The sequence below is a fragment of the Pseudophryne corroboree genome, chromosome 3, assembly GCF_028390025.1.
Source record: "Pseudophryne corroboree isolate aPseCor3 chromosome 3, aPseCor3.hap2, whole genome shotgun sequence".
In the NCBI taxonomy this organism is placed as follows: Eukaryota; Metazoa; Chordata; class Amphibia; order Anura; family Myobatrachidae; genus Pseudophryne; species Pseudophryne corroboree.
In genome coordinates, this window is record NC_086446.1 from 225,635,278 (window position 1) to 225,657,795 (window position 22,518).

Consider the following 22,518-nt stretch of genomic DNA (forward strand, 5'->3'; position numbering starts at 1 on the left):
AAAATAAATGCATACATATATTTGGGATCAGTATAAAATACCTCCAGTCAAAATCACGACAGCAAATTGACTGACGGACAAAATCCTGACAAGGTCAAAATCCCAACGTTGACAAAATACCGACATTTAAAATGTCAACCGGTCAAAAGCTGACACAAGGTTTTCATTTTTTTTTGGTGTATGTCGACACAGGTCGACATGCACACCATATAAGTGTACCACGTCCCCTCGCATGGCTCGCTGCGCTTACCATGCTTCTGGCACGGTGCCTCGCTGTGCTCGGCACACTATTATATTCCCCCTCCAGCCACACGATTATATCCCCTCCAGGTCCACTGGGATGGTAAAGTATGAACAAGTTGGTTTCAATGAAAAATCATGAAAAACTTGTGTCAGCATTTTGACCTTGTCGGTATTTTAAATGTCGGGATTTTGACCTTGTTGGGATTTTGACCGTCGGGATTTTGATTGTCGCTAAATTGACTGCATCCAGATATATTTGCATTGTTCACTAAGGTTTTTTAAAGCTAGTCTTTTCTCTATGTGATGATTTTATTTTAGTGTAATGCTCCCGGTTTCTTAGTACTGGTGGATAGAACCTTTACGCAAACTGTAGATCTCCCATGTACAAAGATGTTCTAGTGGAGATATTACGGTCTGTTTATCATGATTTGTGAATTGCAATTTTGAACTAACATTCCTTCTCATCACAATAAGAATAAAATAATTTTCTGAGCAATTTATTATTTCTCCATAACTGGGATAGTATGTGCAAATATCTGCTATCCCAGCCAATCTTCATAGCTTGAGCTTTGTTGCTAATGACAAAGGAATTTTTTTTTATGTATTGCCAGGTTCTGTCCTGCACGACATTAGGTCACACATCCTCACTGTGAGAGCCTGTGGAGGCAGAGTGATGTCATGCTAATGCCATATGAAGATGGCATTAGCCATTGGATACAAGCTCTGAACTCTGAATTATTTTTCATTGCTTGAGAAATAGTACAGTAGAAATGTTGTATAGGGATGTGATGTGATGTGCTCTGCTTCTAAAGCCCCTTACACACTGGACGATATAGTGAGCGATATGGACGATATCTTCATTTTTTGAACAATATATCATTCATATTGTTCAGTGTGGGGCCACCAACGATGAACAGATGCACGTCACCGTGCTCGTTCATCGTTGGTCTCCCGTCGTTCGAACGTGCAGGTCGATATAGATGACCTGCATGTTCGGGAATGGGGCTGGGTGACGTGGGGAGTGAAAACTTTCACTCCCCACATCACCCGCACCTGCAGCGGGTCACCCATCACCGAGTGTGTAGGGGGCTTAACACAGGAGATATCTATGATATCTGCTGCGTTATAGGCTTGATAAATATGACATTTGTTTAATTTCATGATAATCATGTGGAAATTGCTGTTTCCACATTACTAACAGGACAGCGAGTCAATGACTAAACCATGCTAGCCTAACTGGCTGGAATCTCCGGAAGATTCACGAATTTCAGGGAGTAGACAACCCTTATACCTAGGGTTGCCACCTCATCCCTTTAATTCTGGACACATATTAATTACACAGGTTATGTGGCTGGCTGACTTCAAGACTCCATTTCACCTGGTTTTAATCAGCCACAGAACCTGTGTAGTTAATATGTCCAGAATTAAATGGATGAGGTGGCAACCCTACTTAAAGCCTTTTCACATCGCAAAAATAACCAGACACGGGTCATTGTGCGATGTGAAAGGGCCTTAGAGAATTCCCGGGTCGCCTGACCCGGTAATTCAACCCAGGTTATAAGAAGGGTTATTCCCGGGTTGAATACCGGGTCAGGGGCAGTGTAAATGGGTTCCCGGGTCGATGTGACCCGGGACCCATTTACTACATAGGGAGAGGCAGCGTGGAGATTAGCTCATCTCCCAGCAGCGGCTCCGCCCCCCGCCGCTATGGCAAACGGCCCAACAAATTGCCTGGTCTGGAAGCCAGCGCTTAGGCTCCAATGCCGGATCCCACCCGGGAAGGACTCGTTTCCAATTCCGGCATTAGAGATGTGAAAGGGGCTTTACACATCCTGTCCACTTCTGCAGAACATGATTGTGATCTAAGCTGCTGTGAATTACATCATTGTGGCCCTGCCTCTAGCTATAATATATAATAATGAATCGCGCCATTTTGCACCAGGGTCGAGGCATGGTGATTAAATTCACTGCACCTGTTCCCCTTTGTCATCCAGATCTCTCAGAGGAGAGTCTTGCAAAGTCAACTATGGACTACACATTGCTTGGTATTTAGGGCTAGTGCACACAATGTGATCTGGACCGTGTTTCTGATTATTATAATCTTTGCGCAAACAAAACATTAGTGGAGAAGCTCAATTCAGACTCTGTGAATATACACCTCATAGATATTGGAGTATGTAAGTACATTTTTCAGCACATAACAGTACTATGTTCAGGTCCTCAAATGTGGCAAAAACACTGGCTTAGAGTAGTTTTATAAAAGCATAAAACGTCTGGACAGCCACTCGCTAAGTGCAGGACACTAGTTAGTTGCTCTATATGTGCTGCAATGTTCCAGCAATACATACTCATCCAATGTGCTGAGATGATTGTAGACAAAAAAACTTTAAACCCGTAATGTGTTGGTAGCACGCCATGTTGGGGGTAGGCTTCAGAGGGTAAGCCAGTGACATGGGGGTAGGGAGTGGTTGCCAAATTAATGTCCCAGGTGACAACAATCCTAGTTTCGGCCCTGGTATAAGTGATGGAATGACTGCATATTACAAGGGCTTTGTTGCATCAGAGACGTAGCGTCTAGACGTGACACCCTGGGCAAGGTGGATGTCACGGCGCCCCCACCCACCACCACCACCACCACACACACACAGACACACAGACACACACACACACACACACACACACACACACACACACACACACACACACACACACAGGCCCATACATACCCTAAACACAGACATGTACAAAGATATATGCACATATACATACACACATAAACACACAAATGTACACACACATATACACATATACACAGACATACATAAACACACATATACACACAGACAATACATAAACACACATATGCATATATACAAACACACAAATACACACACACACACACACACACACACACACACACACACACACACATATACACTCAACATACATAAGCACATACATATGCACACATAAATAACCACAGACTTATACATGCATACACATAAACACACATGCACACAGACATATATATATATATATATATACATACACACACACACACACACACACACACACACACACACACACACACACACACACTAATTCTCACCAAGAGGGCAGCAGCAGAGCATCTCCTCATTCTAGCCGGGAGGGGCGGAGCTTCTATGTGATTGACCAGCGTGGGTAGGAGGAAAGGACTGAGGAAAGGGAAGGAGTGGCCACCACACTGCCTGCATGTTCCATATCCCTGAATGCAGATACCTGACAGCCAGTAAGGTTCTTCTGACAAACCTCCTCTCTTCCCTTACAACACACCACACCACACTACACTACACTGCTCTGGACTCTCTGCACTGCAATCAGTGACATGGAACATGCAATGTGGTGGCCACCCCTTCCTTCTCTTTCGGTCATCTCCTCCTACCCTGAGATCCTGCCTCTCAGCTCTGTTACAGAGAGCCGGTGCCTTCTGTCCCCAGGGGCGCCTGGAGCTCAAGCTCCACTCGTACCACCCTCGCTACGCCCCTGTGTTGCATGCATTACAGAGTAAAGTGATTGTTTTGCTATAGTGCCTGGATAACCTGAGCCAGGCTATGTACTGTAAATTAATAGAGCCACAATTACTGTATAAAGTGAGACCTAGCTGATCTTGTAGAAAGTGTGGACCTGCGCACAGTGATTCCAGAGCAATAAAACAGACAGGAGTCTTTGTATAAAAACTTACAGCATTAAAAGAAACACCCTCCAAAAATCATGATCTCATCTCGTACAACACTGAATAGGAACTACTATTTGGTTATAGAAATGCACCAGGGAGAATGTGCAAACTCACATGTATTTCAGAAGGTGTTCTGTACACTGTACCAGGACTATTCCATCAAATGGGGAATGTTCACATATGGTTCCACATACACCATCTCTTCCCACAACAAACTGAAAGGTGAAAAAAGTGCATAATTATTATTAGTGCAAAGTATGAACTATTTTATATGAATAAACAAACTCTTTACTAACTATGATAATTGCTACACATTCATCTCAGTATTTTGCTGTATATTTTGTTGTGTTACCTATTACATCTACTTGAATTGGTTAATATTTTGATATTTCTAAAGGTACTTTTGTTAAAGGTAGGCATGCTCAAACATGTCAGACTTTTAAAGGTAGGCCTCCCAGGGAAGTCATCGGGGGTGAGGCGAGATGCCAGTCGCAGTATTACAGTTTTGAGGCAGGTCTGTGATGCTTATTCATAGCGGCAGAAGTGTCATCCTTCCAAGGGGACATGCCAAAAAGCCGTCCCTTCCACAGTGACAGGGAGCCGGATGCTACACTGTGACATTCACGTGCAGCTCCTGGCTCCCATAACTGAGGAGGAGCCAGCAGTGCAGCCACAGAGTAATCTAAACAGGGGCTTCCCATGAGACCATGCCCCCTCTATTGTAGTAAACTAGGGCTTCCCATGAGAGTGCACAAGGAGGCTCATTCAGGTGTGGTTGTTCTTAATGCTGTTGTTATCTTTTGCCATATGTAATTGCGACTACGTATATGTTAATATGGGCAGAAGCTAACCTGAGCATAGGCATACCCACTGCGGTCGCATCATTTCCATCCAACAGCGTATAATTGCTGATACATCGGTACCATTGTGTTTTGTTCATATGTTTGTAAATCCAGTCATCAGGGCACAGAGACATGTGAGTTCACTGCTGTGCTGCTTTATTCCATCACCAACTCCAGGCACACTGCACACTGGACCACCCACTTCCCAGCATCCCCCTGGTCCCAGGGACCATCACTGAAGATTCAGGCTTACACAGATTAGTAAGAGAGTGTCTACAAATATTAAGCATTCTAATACACTAACATCACATCCTCTTTTCTTTAAAGATAAGCCCTGTACGCTTCAATGCAACAATTAACAACATCATATTAAGAACATCATCTAACACGTTTCAATGAGTCTCTCAGGTCTGCTTATTTCCCTTTTGGGTCTTTCATACACAGTCTGTGTTTCATCGACCATGTTGGACCTTTCTAGAATCGTGGTTTGTTCACCATTATCAGGATCATCATACATGTCAGATGAAGGGTATTTTTCAGTCATATTGTCTTCATTATGGTTAGGTTGAGATCTTAAATCCACCCGATTTCTTCTTACTTCCGTTCCACGCTCTGTACGTATAGTATAAGATCTTGGTGCTACTTGTGCTTGCACAATACCTTTCTGCACCCAAATACCTTTCTCGTGATCTCTGAGACGGACTTGGTCACCCGATTTTAGATCAGATAAGCTTTTTGCTCGCCTGTCATGGAACCGTTTCTGTTTCGCCTGTTGACGTTCCTTACTCAGTCTGACCAACGCTGAGTTATGTGTATTAAGCAGTTCATCATGTATCGGGAGATTTGCTCTAATCCTCCTTCCCATCAGCATTTGTGCAGGAGAAAGTCCATTCTGTAAAGGTGTACTGCGGTAGTTTAAAAGACTTTTGTAGAAATCTTCTTTACCTTCTTGAGCTTTTTTCATGAGACTCTTTACAGTTTTTACTGAAGTTTCCACCAACCCATTTGAGCATGGATAGTGGGGACTTGGCGTAGTATGGACAAATTCCCACTCATCAGCAAATTGTCTAAATTCAGCACTGGAAAACTGAGGACCATTGTCAATGAACACTTCCATAGGAACACCATGCCTTGCAAAGATTGACTTCATGCAATTGATTACGGCTTTACTAGTAGTTGTATGTTGTGTCTTCACCTCAGGGTAGTTAGAGTAATAATCAGTCACGACAATGTACGTTTTCCCATTACAATTCAACAAATCTGCGCCAACTTTCTGGTACGGTCTCTCTGGCACTGTGTGAGGACTCAGTGGCTCGACTTGTTGTTTCGGTCTATATGTAAGACATAATTCACATGTAGCTGTAGTCTGTGCTATGTCTTGGTTCATTCTTGGCCAATACATAACTTCACGAGCTCTCCGCTTACATTTTTCTTCTCCTAAGTGGCCTTCATGTATCTTGCACAGCATAGTTTTTCTTAGTTGTGCAGGTATGACAAACCTATTACCTTTGTAAATAATATCATCGACAACTGTAAGGTCACTGCGGTACATCCAATAATCATGGATAGACAGCGGGCACGCATGTTTTTCTGCTGGCCAACCTTTCAGAATGATATCTTTCAACACTTTCATTGTGTCATCTGTCTCAGTTTATTTCCTAATCTGTTCTTGTCTTGCTAGAGACACTGGTAGAGAAGCTACGATCAAATTAACATAGGCTTCTATCTCTTCATCCATCAGACTTTTGGAACCTTCACTTTTGTCCACAGCACGAGAAAGTGTATCAGCAATGTACATGTATTTGCCGGGACAGTACAGCAAGTGTACATCATATTTCTGTAGTCTGATAAGCATTTGTTGAATTCTCATGGGACAGTCATGTAATGATTTAGTCATGATAGCTATCAATGGCTTGTGGTCAGTTTCCACTGTAAATGTTAGACCATACGCAAACTGATGAAATCGCTCACATGCATATGTGATCGCTAAAAGTTCTTTTTCTATCTGAGCATACCTTATTTCAGCACTTGTCAGTGCTCTTGATGCATAGATTACTGGTTGCCATGTATCCTCATGTTCTTGTAACAGCACTGAGCCTAGGCCAAATTGTGAAGCATCTACTGAAATTCTTATTCTTTTCGCAGGATCAAAGAATTTTAGCACTGGTTGCTCTGTAATGATCTGTTTCAAGTTTTGCCAACTTTCTTCTTGTTCGTGTGACCACATCCACTCGTTATCTTTGTCCAACAACCATCTAAGAGAGGCTGTTCATTCAGAGAGTTGAGAAATAAACTTTCCTAAGTAAGTAATCATTCCTAGGAATCTTCTGACGTCGTCTTTGTTGTTAGGACGTTCCATGTTCACTATGGCTGATATTTTCCTTGGGTCTGGTTTTACACCTTGATCCGAGACCACGTCGCCCATAAAGGTAAGTGTATTCACGCCAAATTCACATTTGTCCTTGTTTAGCTTTAGATTCACTTTCTTGACAAGTTCCATTACTTGTCTCAATCTAGAATCATGTTCTTCCTTTGTAGATCCCCAGACAATAATGTCATCCATCATTGTTTCAACACCTGGAATATGTTCAAAAATCATGTGTATCTTTTTGTGATATACTTCTGGAGCAGACAATATTCCATATGGTAGTCGAAGAAATCTGTATCGACCTTCTGGTGTATTAAATGTACAAAGCTTTGAGCTGGCCTCATCTAGCTTCATTTGCCACACTCCTGAAGATGCATCCAATTTACTGAACCATTTTGCTCCGGCAAATTGCGACATGATTTCATCTCTGGTTGGTAGTTTGAAATGTTCTCGTTTAATAGCTTTGTTTAAATCTCTGGGGTCTAGACCTATTCGGAGTTGTCCATTTTTGTTTTCAACAATTACTAAGGAGCTTACCCATTCAGTAGGCTCATCAACTTTCTGTATCACACCCAAGGCTTCCATGCGATTTAACTCTTGTTTCAGTTTTTCCCTCAGCGCAAACGGCACTTTTCTGCAGGGGTGTATCACTGAAGAAACTTGCGTGTCTATATTTATTTTATACTCTCCAGACAAACAACCTAGACCTTCAAACAAGTCTCTGTATTCTGTAAATATCGATTTGCAGTCATCTTCTACTTGTGAAGTCACCATAAAAACTTTCTTTAGCAAGCTTAGTTTCTCACAGGAACTTAATCCTAGAATCGGTTGCACATTTTTATCCACAATCAGTAGAGATGTTTTAAACTGTTGTCCCTTATATTTCAGTGTCACTAAGCATGTACCTTTCACAGGAATTTCCTCCCCAGTGTACCCTGTAACTTTCACTTTGGCTGGGTAAATTTTAGGTTTTACTCTAAAAGTCTTATAGTCTTGAAATTATATTAAATTCACCTGCGCACCAGTATCAAGCTTAAAGGGAATGACAATCTCGTTCACAGTTAAAGGGACAATCCATTCTTTCTTATCTGCACTGCAAAGTTCAATGCAATCCACAAATAATTCATCTGTTTGTTTAACAGCATGCACTTTGGTTGTTTTACTTTTACTTTTACAGCATTTGGCAAAGTGATTAAGTCTACCACATTTCATGTAGGTTTTACCATAAGCCGGGCACATTTTAGGATTGTGAGCATTTCCACATCTACTACACATTTCCTTATTAGACTGTGGCTTAGACTGCTTCATTCTTGAGAATGGAGGTTTGCATGGCTCTGTTTTCTGCACTACATGCACATCAGCTTCCTTGTGTAACTTTTTGGCTTGAAATCTAGTTATTTCTGCAGATCTACACATAGTCACTGCCTTTTCTAGTGTTAGGTCTTGCTCTCTCAGCAATCTCTCTCCGAGTCCATTATCAGGTATTCCACAGACAATACGATCTCTAATCAGTGAATCCTTTAAATTACCAAACTCACAGGTTTTACTGAGTGATTGCAGATCTGTAACATACTGATCAAATCCATCACCAGACTTCTGATCACATGTGAAAAACTTATATCTTTCATATGTCACATTTTTCCTTGGCACAAAGTAATCTTCAAACTTTTGCATTACAGAAGATAGCACCATATTCTGCCCCTCATCAAACTGAAAACTATTATAAATGTCCAGCACATCCTCTCCTATCACATGGAGGAAAATGGATGCCTTCGTTTTGTCAGCCTCTGAATCAGCTCCACATGCAGCAAGATATATATTAAACCTTTGCTTAAATCTTTTCCAGTTTTCTGACAAGTTACCAGACATCAGCATGCCGGTTGGAGGACCCAGTTTATCCATGGTTACTCACTGTTTGAAGATAGCAGCACATGGCAGGCTTTGCAGACACCGAGTATCACAGCCACAGACTTCTGCAGGATTCTTTCACACCCTGAGAGCACTAGCAGTCCAAGTTAAACTACTTCTGACACCATGGGGTATATTTACTAAGCTCCCGATTTTGACCGAGATGCCGTTTTTTCTTCAAAGTGTCATCTCGGTTAATCTCGGTCATTTACTAAACACTAATCACGGCAGTGATGAGGGCATTCGTAATGTTTTGCTAGTTCAGGTAAAAAATTACGAATGAATACACCATCGGTCAAATTACGCCTGTTTAGATATGAATCTCGGTCATTTACTAAGAAGTGCAAAGCAAAAAAACACAAAACACTGCCGTGAAAAATTACAACTCGTAAAAAAGTCCTAAAAAAAAACAGACCTGCTTTTTTTTTCCGTGATTTGAGATGCATGCAGGGATCCATGAGATCCGTGCATGTATATCAGTGGGAAGGGGTGGGAAAGTGCTTATTTTTGCCAAAAAAATTGCGTGGGGTCCCCCCTCCTAAGCATAACCAGCCTCGGGCTCTTTGAGCCGATCCTGGTTGCAGAAATATGGGGGAAAAAATGACAGGGGTTCCCCCATATTTAAGCAACCAGCATCGGGCTCTGCGCCTGGTCCTGGTCCCAAAAATACGGGGGACAAAAAGAGTAGGGGTCCCCCGTATTTTTAAAACCAGCACCGGGCTCCACTAGCTGGACAGATAATGCCACAGCCGGGGGTCACTTTTATACAGCGCCCTGCGGCCGTGGCATCAAAAATCCAACTAGTCACCCCTGGCCGGGGTACCCTGGGGGACTGGGAACCCCTTCAATCAAGGGGTCCCCCCCCCCCAGCCACCCAAGGGCCAGGGGTGAAGCCCGAGGCTGTCCCCCCCCATCCAATGGGCTGCGGATGGGGAGGCTGATAGCCATTTGTGATAATGAAAAGATATTGTTTTTAGTAGCAGTACTACAAGTCCCAGCAAGCCTCCCCCGCATGCTGGTACTTGGAGAACCACAAGTACCAGCATGCGGCGGAAAAACGGGCCCGCTGGTACCTGTAGTACTACCACTAAAAAAATACCCAAAAAAACACAAGACACACACACCGTGAAAGTATAATTTTATTACATACATACACACATACATACATACTTACCTTATGTTCTCACGCAGGTCGGTCCTCTTCTCCAGTAGAATCCAAGGGCTACCTGTTGAAGAAATTCTACTCACCAGATCCATGGGTCCAGGCTCCTCGGCAAATCCAGGGTTAATCCACGTACTTGAATAAATAAAAAAAAACGGTGTCCCGACCACGAACTGAAAGGGGACCCATGTTTGCACATGGGTCACCTTCCCACGAATGCCAGAAACCCACTTTGACTTCTGTCTAAGTGGGTTTCTTCAGCCAATCAGGGAGTGCCACGTTGTAGCACTCTCCTGATCAGCTGTGTGCTGCTGTCCTCACTGACAGGCGGCACACGGCAGTGTTACAATGTAGCGCCTATGCGCTCCATTGTAACCAATGATGGGAACTTTCTGCTCAGCGGTGACGTCACTTTAGGTCAACCGCAGGGCAGAAAGTTCCCATCATTGGTTACAATGTAGCGCATAGGCGCTACATTGTAACACTGCCGTGTGCCGCCTGTCAGTGAGGACAGCAGCACACAGCTGATCAGGAGAGTGCTACAACGTGGCACTCCCTGATTGGCTGAAGAAACCCACTTAGACAGAAGTCAAAGTGGGTTTCTGGCATTCGTGGGAAGGTGACCCATGTGCAAACATGGGTCCCCTTTCAGTTCGTGGTCGGGACACCGTTTTTTTTTATTTATTCAAGTACGTGGATTAACCCTGGATTTGCCGAGGAGCCTGGACCCATGGATCTGGTGAGTAGAATTTCTTCAACAGGTAGCCCTTGGATTCTACTGGAGAAGAGGACCGACCTGCGTGAGAACATAAGGTAAGTATGTATGTATGTATGTGTGTATGTATGTAATAAAATTATACTTTCACGGTGTGTGTGTCTTGTGTTTTTTTGGGTATTTTTTTAGTGGTAGTACTACAGGTACCAGCGGGCCCGTTTTTCCGCCGCATGCTGGTACTTGTGGTTCTCCAAGTACCAGCATGCGGGGGAGGCTTGCTGGGACTTGTAGTACTGCTACTAAAAACAATATCTTTTCATTATCACAAATGGCTATCAGCCTCCCCATCCGCAGCCCATTGGATGGGGGGGGACAGCCTCGGGCTTCACCCCTGGCCCTTGGGTGGCTGGGGGGGGGGGACCCCTTGATTGAAGGGGTTCCCACTCCCCCAGGGTACCCCGGCCAGGGGTGACTAGTTGGATTTTTGATGCCACGGCCGCAGGGCGCTGTATAAAAGTGACCCCCGGCTGTGGCATTATCTGTCCAGCTAGTGGAGCCCGGTGCTGGTTTTAAAAATACGGGGGACCCCTACTCTTTTTGTCCCCCGTATTTTTGGGACCAGGACCAGGCGCAGAGCCCGATGCTGGTTGCTTAAATATGGGGGAACCCCTGTCATTTTTTCCCCCATATTTCTGCAACCAGGATCGGCTCAAAGAGCCCGAGGCTGGTTATGCTTAGGAGGGGGGACCCCACGCATTTTTTTTTTGTGATTTTACATTGTTTAATTTAAAAAAAAAAAAATAAGAACCCCAGCACGGATCACACAGATCCGGCCGAGATTGATTGTAAAAAAAAACGGCAGTGTTTTGCTAATCACTGCCGTAAAAATAGGTAAAAAAAAACGAATTACATCGACATCGGAAGCAAAGAAAAATACGAATACGACAGCTTAGTAAATCCATCGTAATCAATTCAAAAAGTTGCAGTTTTACACTGTCGATGTCATTCGTGATTGAACTTTGACCTATTTTCGGAAATTACGAATCTTAGTAAATATACCCCCATGTTTTGTTCATATGTTTGTAAATCCAGTCATCAGGACACAGAGACATGTGAGTTCACTGCTGTGCTGCTTTATTCCATCACCAACTCCAGGCACACTGCACACTGGACCACCCACTTCCCAGCATCCCCCTGGTCCCAGGGACCATCACTGAAGATTCAGGCTTACACAGATTAGTAAGGGAGTGTCTACAAATATTAAGCATTCTAATACACTAACATCACACATTGCAAATCGGGTCATGCCAAAGAGTCTGAGTGCTTCTGAAGACACGTAGGCTGAGCTGCTCTGCCAGGACGCAGTAACAAGTAAGAATGCAATTGCTAATTTATGTATGCCTAGAAAACGGTGCCTGAATGGCCATGACACACCTGCGTTTACACCACCACTCCCCGTTACCACCCCCCAATCCCTGTCTTCCTCTCACTCACTCAGCGACTAATTCCTCAGTGCAATCTCAAGTCACTTGCTGAGTGTGCACAATGGCCCTCATTCCGAGTTGATCGGTCGCAAGGCGAATTTAGCAGAGTTACACACGCTAAGCCTACGCCTACTGGGAGTGTATCTTAGCTTCTTAAAATTGCGACCGATGTAATCGCAATATTGCGATTACAAACTACTGAGCAGTTTCTGAGTAACTTCAACCTTACTCTGCCTGTGCGATCAGTTCAGTGCTTGTCGTTCCTGGTTTGACGTCACAAACACACCCAGCGTTCGCCCAGACACTCCCCCGTTTCTCCAGCCACTCCTGCGTTTTTTCCGGAAACGGTAGCGTTTTCAACCACACGCCCATAAAACGCTGTGTTTCCGCCCAGTAACACCCATTTCCTGTCAATCACATTACGATCGCCGGAGCGATGAAAAAGCCGTGAGTAAAAATACTATCTTCATTGTTAAATTACTTGGCGCAGTCGCAGTGCGAATATTGCGCATGCGTACTAAGCGGATTTTCATTGCGATGCGATGAAAAATACCGAGCGAACGACTCGGAATGAGGGCCAATGTGGCTCCGATGCATGCGCAAAAAAAATAAAATAGACCTATGTACTTATAAGAGGCACATTGCAACCTCATCTGAAAGAGCCTCTGGGTGTCACCAACCCCAGTGCCGCCACTGCATAGCGGATTTTATCATCATGCCCTTGCCCCACTCACTTCAAGGGAGAAGTAGGTAAAATGTTTTGAGTTGCCCACTTTGCCAAGAGATATTTGATGTAATCAAATACAGGATATTGAAAAATGTTTCCGGTCCTATATGTCCCCTGCTGCAAATTGGTTATTATGCCTCTGCCTATCTGCATTTCTGCACCCATATCCATACCTCCTAACTGTCCTGATTTGGGTGGGAAAGTCCCATTTTTTTGTGTGCAATGTCCAGCTGTCCCACCTGCGGGCTACAGTGTCCCACGGAGAGGCCACACCCCCTAATTTAATTTGTCCCTCCTAGGAAGTCTTCAAAGTTGGAAGGTATGCATATCACCCATTAGATTGTAAATTCATGTGAGCAGGGCCCTCTCTACACAATTATGTTAACTGCTCAATGTAATTGTGTATCTACGTGAATTTATATACTGTCTGTACTTATGCATCCTGTTGTAATTTTTGTCTCATTTGAATGGCGCTATGGAACTCTTGTGGTGCATTAAAAATAAAATATAATAAGAATAAGAATAATAATACAAATGTAACTTTTATTTGGTCTTTATACCCTTAAAATACTAGTGGATATGGAAAAAACACTTAGCACTGCCTTTGAGGTCTAAACCAGATGTTGAGTTCTGTGGAGACTAAAGGTGCATACACACTAGGAGATAATAGTAAACGACGTTGCTCATTTTGCCCTTCCTGAGCGACGTCGTTTACTATATTGGCCAGTGTGTATGCCTTCACCGTCGTGCGATATGCGGCCCCGCAGGTCGTTAACTACCCGCTGTCAGGTCCGGGTGTTTTTGTGAATCCGTTAACCCGGGACCAACCACAGGTGTAGGTGCTGGGGTATGAAGAAAGTAGGAAGGACGAGGAAAGTTCAGTTTCATATATTTATTAAAAATAACAATTCAGTAAAGAGTTAAATGACAAGTTGTTAATCATCATATTATACTGAAGTATTGCAGGAATGGCAGAAATAATATGCAGGATAAAGCTCAAAGATAAATAAAAGAAATGTTCATGGAAACGTATGCAAAACAAGCTGATGAATAAATGTTGAATTGTCCAAATATAAATAAGCTTTGATGCAGAACTGTAGAATGTGTTTAACTGGATAATGCAGACATGAAGAAATAACTGTAAGGATTTGCAATGAAGTTTTGAGAGTTAACTGAGAGGCTGTGAAGAATTATCTTTGTTATGGCAACATAGAAAATAAAAGTACTGAATTGGGTTACTTGCAGATTCCGGAGATCACTGTGAAACTGTAGCAGATGACAAGGTGATGAATGGGTTAAATGCTGAGTAGAACAAACGAACAGCTGAGGGTAGTGGAATCCTCCAAACTTTGTATGGTAGGCAGACAAGGTAACCTCATGCAAGACTCTGGGAATCCAACTGCTTCCAGTAGGTGTGCAATTAACTGACAGCACAGCGGGGAGCTGGTGGATCTTTTAGCAGTGAAGGCTGCAGACGGACCTCTGGGAACGGAGGCGATATCTGGACCAAGGGAATCACACAGGAATGCACGGAGAGAGCTCAGAGCTAGAGCACAGCGTTGATACAACAAAGCACTGGCTCAGAGTAACATAATCCCAGCCTACTTAAAGGCAGCACAAGCACGGGATTTTTTTACACCTGCCCACAGGTGTTTTCACAAGTGCTCTGTATTACCTATTTGGTCTCCAACATGGCCACCTCCTATACAGCAGACACACTGCAGTGCCTTAGGCCATTTGGTCCCCGCACTCACAGTTCCCAGATTCTGCATTACCTGTGCCACCGATCACACCGCATCCCCACACGGGCGCACAGCACCGCGAGCAACCGCACTGGCAACGGATGAACCCCAGAACCCGCAAAGGTAAGAGACCGGTTCGTGACAGTACCCCCTCTTCTACGGGTGGTCTCCGAACACCTTTGAACCTTGTCAGGATTTTTGGAGAAGTATTTCTGTACCAGTCTTGGAGCATGAACATCTTCAGAGAAAACCCAGGATCTCTCCTCTGGACCGTAACCCTTCCAGTCGACCAAAAACTGTAAACGTCCATATCGGGAACGTGAGTCCACAATCTCTTTAACTTCAAATTCCTCATTCTGCAAAGAGTGAACTTTAGGAGATTTGGACTGGGTAGTACGGAACTTATTGAGAATCAAAGGCTTCAGTAAAGATGTATGAAAGGCGTTAGGAATTCTCAAAGACGGTGGCAACTTGACTTTATATGACACAGGGTTGAGTACCTTTACAATGGGAAATGGACCAATAAACTTGGGAGCAAATTTCTTAGAAGGAACTTTGAACCTGAGATTGCGCGTAGAAATCCAAACTTGGTCTCCCACTTTGTAATTCGGTACAGCTTTACGTTTTCTATCTGCAAAAGATTTATAACGAGCGGAAGTTTTGACCAAGGACTTACGTACACCACTCCAGATTCTAGATAGACGTTGAAGCTCTTGATCTGCCGCTGGAACCTCTAGGGCTGGCAATGGATGGAACTCTGGCACATGAGGATGAAAGCCGAAGTTAATATAAAAGGGCGTAGATTCTGAAGATGAATGGAAGAGATTATTATGAGCAAATTCTGCCAATGGAAGGTAGTCAACCCAATCATCCTGTGAGGACGATATATATAGCCGGAGAAATGTTTCAAGGTCTTGGTTGACTCTCTGTTTGTCCATCTGTCTGAGGATGATATGCAGAAGAAAAATTCAACTTGACATTTAAAGATGAACAAAGCGACCTCCAAAACTTGGCCACAAACTGTGTTCCCCGATCAGAGATAATCTCTCGAGGAAGGCCATGCAACTTGAAGATTTCAGAGATGAACAATCTGGCTAGTAAAGGGGCTGATGGTAACCCAGTTAATGGAATGAAATGTGCCATTTTCGAAAATCGATCCACTATCACCCAAATGGTATTTCACCCTTTTGATGGTGGTAGATCGGTCACGAAATCCATTGAGATATGAGTCCATGGTTGTTTGGGTATGGATAATGGATGTAATAAACCTGGTGGAGAACTTCTTGGACCCTTATGTTGGGCACATTTAGGACATGCTGCTATAAACTCTTGGACATCGGCTTTGAGACGTGGCCACCAATAAGACTGTTGAATAAATTTGAGAGTCTTTAGAACCCCAGGATGACCCATGAAGGAAGAGGAGTGAGCCCAGGTAAGCAGCCGTTTTCGAAGACTTGTGGCGACAAAGGTCTTGCCAGGCGGAGGAACTGGAGAGGTTCGAGTCATTAAAAAGGACGTAGGATTCACAATGGCTTAATTCGTGGTAGCATCATTTAATTCAGAAGAAGCAAAGGACCGGGAAAGGGCATCTGCCTTTTTGTTCTGAGACCCTGGACGATAGGTGAGCTTGAAATCAAATTGTGTGAAGAAAAGCGCCCATCGAGCTTGTCGTGGATTCAAACACTGAGCTGACTGCAGATACAGAAGATTCTTATGATCAGTATAAACTGTAATGCGATGTTGTGCTCCTTCTAGAAGGTATCTCCACTCCTCAAATGCCAACTTGATGGCAAGTAACTCTTGCTCACCGATTGCATAATTACATTCTGCCGGGAGGAACTTACGGGAGAAATATGCGCAGGGATGGACCTTTTTATCTTCAAAGACTTGTGATAACACAGCTCCTACTGCTTCTGTAGATGCATCCACCTCTAGTAGAAAGGGACGATTCAAATCAGGCTGTCGAAGAATGGGGGCTGACCCAAAGGCTTGCTTTAAATCAGAGAAGGCTTTGATTGCTTCAGAAGACCAGTTCGTAGGATTTGCTCCCTTGCGAGTTAGGGCTGTGATGGGAGCAGCTAACGAAGAATAATTCTTAATGAATCTCCTATAGAAATTAGCAAAGCCAAGAAATCGCTGAATCCCCTTGAGAGTTGTAGGAGTGGACCAATCTCGGATAGCTTGTACCTTACCGGTATCCATACATAGCTCTGATCCAGAAATGATGTAACCAAGGAACGGTATGGAAGATACTTCAAAAGTGCACTTCTCTAACTTACAATAGAGTTTGATTTTTCCTCAGACGTGTCAGTACCTCTTTAACTTGGTGACGGTGAGACTTTAGATCCGTAGAGAATATTAGGATATCATCCAAGTACACTACTAGACACTTGTAGAGAAGATCACGAAAAAGTTCATTCACATAGCTTTGAAAAACTGCAGGTGCATTACAAAGACCAAAAGGCATTACAAGGTATTCGTAATGCCCATCCCGGGTATTAAAAGCAGTCTTCCACTCGTCCCCTGCTCGGATGCGGATTAAATTGTAGGCCCCTCGGAGATCCAATTTTGTAAACACAGTAGCTCCCTTTACCCGGTCAAATAATTCTGGAATTAAGGGTAATGGGTACTTGTTTTTCACAGTGATCTCATTGAGTCCACGGTAATCTATGCATGGTCGTAACCCACCGTCCTTCTTTTTAATGAAGAAGAATCCGGCTCCTGCAGGTGAAGAAGATGGTCTGATAAATCCTTTGGTTAGATTTTCCTGTATATAATCAGACATAGCTTGCGTCTCTGGGATGGATAGCGGATAAATTCGTCCCCTAGGAGGTGTTTTACCCGGAACCAGGACGATTGGGCAGTCCCATTCGCGATGAGGAGGTAGAGAGTCTGCTGCTTGTTTACTGAAAACATCCGCAAAGGATTGATACACCGGAGGTAGGTCGGGAAGACTAATTGACCGGAGAGGTACAATTGAGGCTAAACAGTCCTTGGTACAAGATTTACCCCACGAAAGGACTTCCATGGTTTGCCAATTAAGTTGAGGATTATGCTTCTGCAGCCAAGGTAAACCAAGTATCACATCTTTAGAGGCTTTGGGAATCACGTAGAAGGAGACGTATTCGGAATGGAGCACACCAACTTTCATCTTGAGGCATACGGTTCGATGAGTAATTATACCATCTGGAATTCGACTTCCATCCACTGCTGTAACAGCAACTGCTGCTTTCAGAGGTATGGTTTGAACTTTAGACCGTAAGACAAAGGCTGAGGAGATGAAGTTCTCGGCTGCCCCGGAATCTAGGAGAGCTGAAACTTTCACTGTAGAACTTGGAACTTCTAATTGAATAGACAAGGTCGGCTCTTTCCCAGAACGTGATTCTAAAGTAACTCCTAGCTTAACCTCTCTTGAATAAGCTAGGAGCGAGAATTTCCCGGTCGGAGTTTGCAGAATTTAACTAAATGTTCGGAGGACCCACAGTACATGCAGAGGTTACCCTGTCGACGACGAAGTCGTTCCTCCTCTGTGAGGCGAGAGCGCCCAATCTGCATAGATTCTTCTGTCGTTACCGGAGACTGTGATGAAGAATCTTGTCGAGGCCTAAGATAACGTGGACTGGATCGCTCTGCCCTGGATTTCTCTAAACATCGCTCCCTGTAGCGTAGGTCAAGTTTGTTACAGAGAGAAATCAATTCATCCAGTTTAGTTGGCACATCCCGGATAGTTAAATCATCCTTGATTTTCTCTGAAAGTCCATTCCAGAACGCGGCGATCAGGGCCTCCTCATTCCAGTTTAACTCTGAAGACAACGTGCGAAACTGAATAATATATTGACTGACAGGACGTAAACCTTGACGTAGACGAAGAATCTCCAAAGATGCTGAGGTGGTCCTGCCTGGTTCGTCAAAGATTCTCCGGAAGGATGATACGAACTCCTTGTAATTAGAGAGGATAGGATCACCTCTCTCCCAAAATGGTGATGCCCACTCCAGAGCCTGACCGGAAAGGAGGGCAATAATATATGCAACCTTAGAACGAGCTGATGGGAAACTGGAGGACAACAGTTCGAACTGGATCTCGCATTGATTCAGGAATCCTCTGCAAAGTTTTGGGGTTCCGTCAAACTTACTCGGAGAGGGTAACTGCAAGCGGGACGTAGGCAGCGTCACAGGAGAAGCTGTAGTGGTAACTGGGACAACCGGAGTTGGAATCTGGACTTGAGACGTTTTAATAGCTGTATGAAGAATCTCCAAACGGTCTGCCATAGTTTGCATAAACTGAACTATTTGTGTCTGTATAGACTCCTGGTTTTCCAGACGGGAAAGGATATTTGACGTAGCACCGCCTCCTGCAAATTGGTCACTTGACGGATCCATGTGGCCAGTGCTTACTGTCAGGTCCGGGTGTTTTTGTGAATCCGTTAACCCGGGACCAACCACAGGTGTAGGTGCTGGGGTATGAAGAAAGTAGGGAGGACGAGGAAAGTTCCGTTTCATATATTTATTAAAAATAACAATTCAGTAAAGAGTTAAATGACAAGTTGTTAATCATCATATTATACTGAAGTATTGCAAGAATGGCAGAAATAATATGCAGGATAAAGCTCAAAGATAAATAAAAGAAATGTTCATGGAAACGTATGCAAAACAAGCTGATGAATAAATGTTGAATTGTCCAAATATAAATAAGCTTTGATGCAGAACTGTAGAATGTGTTTAACTGGATAATGCAGACATGAAGAAATAACTGTAAGGATTTGCAATGAAGTTTTGAGAGTTAACTGAGAGGCTGTGAAGAATTATCTTTGTTATGGCAACATAGAAAATAAAAGTACTGAATTGGGTTACTTGCAGATTCCGGAGATCACTGTGAAACTGTAGCAGATGACAAGGTGATGAATGGGTTAAATGCTGAGTAGAACAAACGAACAGCTGAGGGTAGTGGAATCCTCCAAACTTTGTATGGTAGGCAGACATGGTAACCTCATGCAAGACTCTGGGAATCCAACTGCTTCCAGTAGGTGTGCAATTAACTGACAGCACAGCGGGGAGCTGGTGGATCTTTTAGCAGTGAAGGCTGCAGACGGACCTCTGGGAACGGAGGCGATATCTGGACCACGGGAATCACACAGGAATGCACGGAGAGAGCTCAGAGCTAGAGCACAGCATTGATACAACAAAGCACTGGCTCAGAGTAACATAATCCCAGCCTACTTAAAGGCAGCACAAGCACGGGATTGGTTTACACCTGCCCACAGGTGTTTTCACAAGTGCTCTGTATTACCTATTTGGTCTCCAACATGGCCACCTCCTATACAGCAGACACACTGCAGTGCCTTAGGCCATTTGGTCCCCGCACTCACAGTTTCCAGATTCTGCATTACCTGTGCCACCGATCATGCCGCGTCCCCACATGGGCGCACAGCACCGCGAGCAACCACACTGGCAAGGGATGAACCCCAGAACCCGCAAAGGTAAGAGACCGGTTCGTGACACCCGCCCTGTCGACCGTGTATGCAGCTTAATTTGGACTGTCGTCCAAAAGCTGCACACACGGCTGGCCGTGGCGTAACTATATCATTGTCATATCGCTCAGTGTGTACGCACTGCCGACGACCGTCCCGGCAGGGAAGTGAACACACTAGGCCACGTTGCTCATAGAGCACATCACCTCCTAGTGTGTACCCACCTTTAGACCCAAGTTATTAGACTGCAATCTATCAGGTACATGCAGTACTATCAATTAGTTTAAGTAAGTTATGTTTGAATCAATCATCTTTGCTTCAAACTATTTAATTTTTCTCTAGATTATTTTCAGGATGTGTAAAATGTATTTAACAAGTATTGCAAGAAATGTAGCCTATCATTTGACATGGCGAGCTGCTGAATAAAATGCGTGGGAATGTTCATCTCCCAGAGAGTGAAGATTGATGCTCTACTATATTGGTATTTATGTCTCTTGTATTAGATTCATTGTCTGATGGTGAAAAAGTATAACCTAAATTAATACTGCTGTGCTTCACCTCCTCTTATTCTGTGAGGCATAATCATACCTATTTATATAGAGAACCCTTCTGCAATTCCAGTGCATTTTCTGCTGTTTGTCTGCGCATCTGTTTGCAGTCAGCTTGATTTTAAATTGTTTAGATGCAAAGGGACTGCAGAAAGGCACAGTACTACTTCTAATAGATAAGATCATTTAAAACCAGTTCAGCAAATCTTCCCACATTTTGAAAGGACAAATTAATTTGTGTATGATAGAATTTTTTTTTCTTTTTACACATATTTGTGTGCATGTTAAAGAACCTCATAGAGTTACACATAATTTTTTTTTTTTTATTAATGATTATTACATATTTTTTGACCTTTGCACCAAAGGTGTGTGTGTGTTTTTTTTTTTTTTTTTTTTGCTTTGTAGATTTGACATGATCAGAGGGTTAAACTATAATGCATGAGTTGGTTGTGTATTCTTTCTGAACTCTTCTGAACTTTGATCTGGTTCGATGTCCACGTACGACTATGGTCGTACGTGGACATCCAGGCATCGCAGCTGACAAACTACAGTACAGTCACTTCTCACCAAATTCTGAATGAGTGTTACTGGGTGACTAGTTGGCATTTAGTTGAGTTGAGTGTAATCTGTCACAGCGCTCTGGAACCCGTTGGTCACTTACTGGATCCAGCAGGGCAGCGTACAGGGCACACTGCTGAAGTCTCCAGCTCCACCTTGTGGTGTCCTTCAGCTGCAGTCTGCTATGCAACTGCAGCTCCCATAGGGAAGCATGCGCCCCTCAGCATAGGATTTAAAGGGCCATGCACACCAAAGTGTGACATAACATTGGCGCCAAGTTTGAATTCCCCTCCTATAAAAGGCTGTCTCTGAGCACTTTCAGTGCCATAGTATAAGGCTCCCAAACTAAACTGCAGCTTCAGCCTTGTGCTACTTGCACTCTCCGTGTAAACTACCTTCCTGTGCCTTGTGCCATTCTGTATTCCTGCCTTTCATGCACCGTTCCTGGTTGCTGTTCCATTCCTGATACCTGTCTGTGCTTCATTCTGTATTCCTGCCAACCGACTCCACTGCTATATGCTGTTCCAGTATCTGCATGCCATTCATCATATTCCAGTATCTGCTCTAGTGCATATCAGCATCAATACCAGAGTGCCATATTGGGAGCAACTAGGCACAAACCTCCTTGCAGGGGTCCCCCATGAATTCCACAGGCACATTAGACTCTATGCCTCTGTTCATGATCTCTGCCAATCCCAAGGTACGGGTACACATCCATTATCCTTCTATGATTTTGTGACAGAATATTCTGGCCACAACATGGATGCAACTGAAGTTGCTGGAGAATGTTCTCACCAGAGTCGAGAAGCAAGACAATTATCAGGCCCAGATTATGCAATGTCTACAGAAAAATATGCGGTAAGTCAACACCATCTAGTTGCCTCCAGTATAGCCAACGCCGCCACCTGTGGTGCACATTCAAGCAGCAGCAGCTTCGACATCAATTTTACCTCAAAGTTTGATGGGGACTCCAATTCAGTTCGAGTTCCAGGCTGTGAATTTGCCTTTCAAGAGGACAAAGGTGGCTTTCGTTAT

The 22,518-nt window shown here is 43.8% G+C and overlaps 1 protein-coding gene across 1 annotated transcript in view; it reads right to left on the reverse strand.

Annotated features, from left to right (window-relative positions):
• The window catches only part of CHAT (choline O-acetyltransferase), a 248,852-nt gene that overhangs the window by 87,293 nt on the left and 139,041 nt on the right, over positions 1-22,518 (reverse strand). The window contains exon 9 of the mRNA XM_063958862.1: positions 4,076-4,176. Within this exon, the coding sequence (XP_063814932.1) occupies positions 4,076-4,176 (101 nt within the window). The remainder of the gene's footprint in view (positions 1-4,075; positions 4,177-22,518) is intronic.